This window comes from Leucoraja erinacea, chromosome 1 (genome assembly GCF_028641065.1).
Source record: "Leucoraja erinacea ecotype New England chromosome 1, Leri_hhj_1, whole genome shotgun sequence".
NCBI classification, from domain to species: Eukaryota; Metazoa; Chordata; class Chondrichthyes; order Rajiformes; family Rajidae; genus Leucoraja; species Leucoraja erinaceus.
The window spans coordinates 148,547,634-148,553,169 of NC_073377.1; the positions used below are offsets into that span (position 1 = coordinate 148,547,634).

General features: G+C 49.1%; 1 protein-coding gene across 1 annotated transcript; it reads right to left on the reverse strand.

The window, feature by feature from the left end:
* Positions 1-621: 621 nt before the first annotated feature.
* On the reverse strand, positions 622-1,493 carry LOC129699985 (ferritin heavy chain, oocyte isoform-like). The gene has a single exon (XM_055640144.1). It carries the CDS (start codon positions 1,276-1,278, stop codon positions 955-957), a length of 324 nt encoding a protein of 107 aa, XP_055496119.1. The 5' UTR covers positions 1,279-1,493; the 3' UTR covers positions 622-954.
* Positions 1,494-5,536: the final 4,043 nt, after the last annotated feature.

Consider the following 5,536-nt stretch of genomic DNA (forward strand, 5'->3'; position numbering starts at 1 on the left):
TCTGGGTGATAAAGTTTTTTTGTCATCTCAGTCCTAAATGGCCTACCCCTTATTCCTAAACTGTGACCCCTGGTTCTAGACTCGCCCGGCAATCTTTACAATGTTATCTGTATGTATTGCTACATCCAAGGAACTTCTTCTTCTTCTTGTGTATGGCGTGCACAGCCTAAAGTTGTCGGACAACTTGTTCTATTTGATCTCATTTGATTGTGCACGTCAGGTTGATTGCATTAGATGAAACAGGGTGGACCACGTGAAGGTTGCAATCTCCCACCCCATCTGAGGAACAATGGATAGGGACACCAAGGTCCCTCTGTTCTCCCATGCTGTTAATATTCCTACCATTAACTGTATATTTTCCCTTTACTTATTTTTGATATTTTTTTCTGGAACTGTTAATATTTCACAAATACATCAACAACTTTGTGACAGAATGTAAACCATGAATCATTTTATATAACTAGTGAAAAGGTGGTGATTAAAAAAAGACAATTGTCTTGGAAACTTCTTCAACTTTTTTTTAGTTTAGCTTAGAGATACAGCACAGAATTAGGCCCTTCGACCCACTGAGTCTGCACCGACCAGTGATCCCTGCACATTGTCACTATCTACGCACATTAAGGACAATTTACATTTATACTGAGCCAATTAACCTACAAACATGTACGTCTTTGGAGTGTGAGAGGAAACCGAAGATTTTGAAGAAAACCCACGCAGGGCATGGGGAGAACATACAAACTCCTTACAGACAGCACCCGTGGTCATGTTTGAACCTGGGACCTGGGGCTCTGGTGCTGTAAGGCAGCAACTCTACCTCTGCGCCACCATGCCGCCCTTTTTTTGATGATATTTTTCATACATTAATAAATAGTTTATTAGCATTTCGCTGCTTTGTACAGAGCCAAATAGGAACTTACCAATTCAGAAAAAGCTTCAACCTACACCTCCACCTGTTCACTCCAGGGACAGCTTGTTAAACATGTACTCTCCCAGGTCATTCTCAGGGGCTCTCAATCTCTTCAGATTGTTGACATGATTTCCAAGCTTCTTGGTCATCTTCACTTGCTCATCCATGTAATGGCTCTCCAAGAAGTCACGCAGATGAGTGTCAGTGTGCTGAGTAGAGAGCTTGTTTAGATCCAGCAGACTCCGCTTCATGTCCATCTCCATCTGCAGAGCACTCTGCATTGCCACCAGAGCATTATTCCACTCATATATTTCTGGCTTCCTGATGTCCTTGACCAAGATCCAGTCCCCGGGCACATTCTGGATTTCCATCAGTTTCTCAACATACACAAGGACCTATAACTGTAGCTATTTTGGTAGCAATAATAGCATGCAGTATTAAAATGCTATTCAATATTGGAGTTATATGTGTCTGGCTACATGCATTGCAGTTAGGTACAACAGATAGATGGAGACGGGTATCTAAGGCTTATGCCGGACCTTTGTTCATTTTGTGAGTTCAAACTTTGTAGCTTCCCCTTACCCCTCCCCCCACTATCAATCAGAACAAAATTAGGACACCCACACTGATGCTTTTGAAATTATTGGCAAACATGTCAACACTTTGCTGAAATGATAATGGTTTTGATTCTCACTCACAAACAATGTGTGGAGTTCTCATTCACTGCAATGAGTAAAGTTCTCATTCCCTTGCATTGGACAAAATTCCCATTCACTGAGATTATTGAGGTCTGATTCACAGTAGACCTATCTTGACAGTAGACCTATCTCCAAGACAGCATGATGCTCGGATCACGATCTCAACTATGATGTAGTCCAATTCATAGAGCTAAATCATATTTGATATCCTCGACTCTAATAAAGTACATTGGGTTTTTACGATTCCTCCATTTTAACTTCAACTCAGCTACACCACCAGATGAAGTGTGATTCATTCTGATCTATGTTTGTATACAAGACCAGCAAAGAGTTAACTGGGAAAAGATGTTACACTGCATTAGACTAGAATAATCTGAAGAAGGGTCTCGACCCTAAACGTCACCCATTCCTTCTATCCAGAGGTGCTGCCTGCCCTACCGAGTCTGAAGAAGGGTTTTGGCCCGAAACGTTGCCTATTTCCTTCACTCCATAGAAGCTGCTGCACCCGCTGAGTTTCTCCAGCATTTTTGTGTGCCTTCATTTTTCCAGCATCTGCAGTTCCTTCTTGAACAACATGCTGCCTACCCCGTTGAGTTACTCTAGCATTTTGTGTCTATTGTCAGTTTAACCCATTATCAGCAGTTCTACAACATTAGAATAGTTTTACCGTTTTTCCTTCACCAACGTTATTGGGAAAAATAATTATTTTGGACCAAATCTTTAAGAGGTAATTCATAACGTTCTGCTTGTTTAGGAAAATGTGTGTGTGACTAGTTTAAATATTTGCATGAGAATCAACAAAAATATGTTAACTTTATACAAATTACTGTTTATAATTGTGTTTTTTAACAAAATAAATAGACAGCAATAGCAAGGCTGAAATAAATGAGTCATATCAACTTTAATCATGCATGCGGGAAGTTCTGGAAGTGGCGGCGCTGTGAAACGGCTGCGGCTTGCCTGCAGTCTGTCTGTTTTTTTACTTTTTTGTGTTGTTTTTTTTTGTCTTGTTTAGTTAAACTTTTGGTTATTAGGTTGTGTTTTGTGTGGGGGGGGGTGAAACAGGGCTTTCTGTCTCTCCCTTCGGGGGAATGCGACTTTCTTGTCGTATCCCCCTTCTCTTCCCCCGTCTGAGCTGAGGCCTAATGGCGGTGCTGGCGGCCTCCAACCTGCGATCGACCTCGAGGATCCGGAGGTAGAGCCAACCAGGACTTACCAACGCGACGCTGGCCGTCTTCGAACTGCGGCGGCATTCGGGCAGCGGCTTGACTCGGCGCTCCGGTGAGGGTGGACGGCGCAGGGGCTGAGACACTCCCGTGTGGGTGGCCCAGCTCCCGGCTGGAAGGTGCTCCGGTGAGGGCGGGCGGTGCGGGGCTGAGACACTCCTGTGAGGGCGGCCCGGCTCCCGGCTGGAAGGCGTTCCCGTAGGGGCGGCCCGGTGCGGGGCTGAGACACTGCTGTGAGGGCGGCCTGGTGCGGGTCTGGAAGGCGCTCCCTTGTGGGCAGCCCGGCTCCCGGCTCCCGGCTGGAAGGCGCTCCCGTGAGGGCGGCCCGGTGCAGGGCTGAGACGCTCCTGAGAGGGCGGCCCGGTGCGGGGCTGAGACGCTCCTGTGGGGGCGGCCCGGTGCGGGTCTGGAAGGCGCTCCCGTGTGGGCAGCCCGGCTCCTGGCTCCCGGCTGGAAGGCGCTCCCGTGAGGGCAGCCCGGTGCAGGGCTGAGACGCTCCCATGTGGGCGGCCCGGTGCGGGGCGGAGACAGTACTCCGGCGGCTGAGGCGGCGTTCTGGCGGCAGCGACCTGAATCCAGGGCTCGGCCGCGGGCTAGTGGATGACATCGTCGGGAGCTTGCGGGTCACAGGTTGATGCCTGTTTTCCGGAGCTCCCGTGGCAACAGCTGCGTCCGCTGGGCTGGAGGGTGGCAGCTTCGACCACCCCCAGGCAGCGGAGCTTGAACCGCGGGACTGACTTACCATCGCCCGGTGGGGTATCGCCTCAGCGCAGAAGGAGAAGAAGAGGGAAGAGACAGCAACCCTAACACTTTTGCCTCCATCACAGTGAGGAGGTACATGGTGAACTCACTGTGGTGGATGTTAATTTGTGTTTATTGTGTGTTGTTTATTATTACATGTATGGCTGCAGGCAACGACATTTCGTTCAGACCGAAAGGTCTGAATGACAAATAAAGGATTCATTCATTCATTCACAAACTGAAGTTCAAGTTTAGTTCGTTTAAAAGCTAGTTAGCAAATACAGCATTTTACTTTGTTCTGGTTCGGTTCTGATGTTGCAATGTAGACATTGCAACATTTCCTTTTTGTGTCAATTAGTCCTCAAATGTCACATTGAGCAGCATAGTTCATGAATTAGCACAGGATTGATTGTTACTAATGGCAGTAGCAGGGGTTGGGAAGGGGGCAAAAGGCAAAAAAATTGTCTTTGTACATAGCAAAACAAGTAAATGCTTATAATGTCACGACAAATATTTAAGAATTGTTCGTGTGGTTGTGGTTGTGAGTCTGTTTCCTTCAGAAGGGAGGGAATGGGTGAGATTTGAAGACTAAATATTATGAGAGACATAGACAGGTTTTCGGGAAGAAACTATTTTCTTTGGTGGAGGTGTAGCAAACAATCTCACATTTATCCACATTAAACTGTATCTGCCATGCATCTGCCCAGTGACGGAACTGGCTATCATAATATGGAGGGGACCGGGAGACTGGAGGGACAGAATTTCCTGGCGGCCGCGCGCGCATGCGCACACTCACACACACACGCAAGGCTTCGGGGGCTCAACCCAGCGCTAAATACAGCTCAACTCTGCCTGTCTCGCCGGGTTAACCTACAGCCCTGCCTGGACTGACGGGACACCAGTCCGGAGCCGTGTAGCTAGCGCTGCTTCTCCGCACTGGCTGTAAGCCTGGGCCATATTTCCCTTGCCCAGGCAGGGAGGGACAGGCAGAGTTGAGCTGGGTTTAGCGCTGCTTCTCTGCGCTGGCTGTGGGCACACTCCCGTCTGATTCCCGACGTCTCTGGCCACCCCCCGGGCATGGGGGGGGGGGGGGGGGGGGGCAGTCGGGTGGGGACAGGGATGATCCAGTGGAGGTTCGGCAGCGATTGCAGCACCGGAGAGCTGGCCGGGATCGATCCTGGCTGCGGATGGGGCACAGATCTGTTTCCAGCAAAGATCTTTGGTGTCCAGGGCTGCCGTTGTGACCCTATGACCTGGGCACGTCTCCCTCCTCCAATCACCGCTCTCTATCCTCAGTCCCACCCCCCTACTTCCGCCTCTGACCGACACCTCCCTCCTCCAATGATCGCGCTGAATCATCAAGTCCTGCCCCCATTGCCTGCTGACCAACTTCTCTCGTCCAATCCGCACCCTCGATCAGCAGTTCCACCCCCAGTCTCATGGAAAGCGGAGATTTCTCCGGCTTTTAAAATCCGGATTACAAATATTTTTTGGGGGGGATGTCCCCCACCTCTCAAAACATGGGGGGGACGTGTCCCCTCTGGACCCCCCGGGTTTTCCGCCACTGCATCTGCCCACTCACCCGACCTGTCCGAGTCACCCTGTATCCGCATAGCATCCTCCTCACAGTTCACACTGCAACCCAGCTTTGTGTCTGCAAATTTGCTCACGTGACTTTAAATGCCTTCATCTAAATCATTAATGTATATTGTAAATAGCTGCAGTCCCAGCACCGAGCCTTGCAGTACCCCACTATTCACTGCCTGCCTACTCTTTGTTTCTCGTCTGCCAACCAATTTTCTATCCATGTCAGCACCCTACCCCCAATACCATGTGCTCTAATACACGAGTTCGGTATTCCGACTGCTGATGACTGCGCATGCTCAGGTCTAAGATCACTATGCATGAACAGTCCTGGAAAGCAGTGGAACAGTGAAGCAGTAGACCTTCATTTCTTCTGTTAG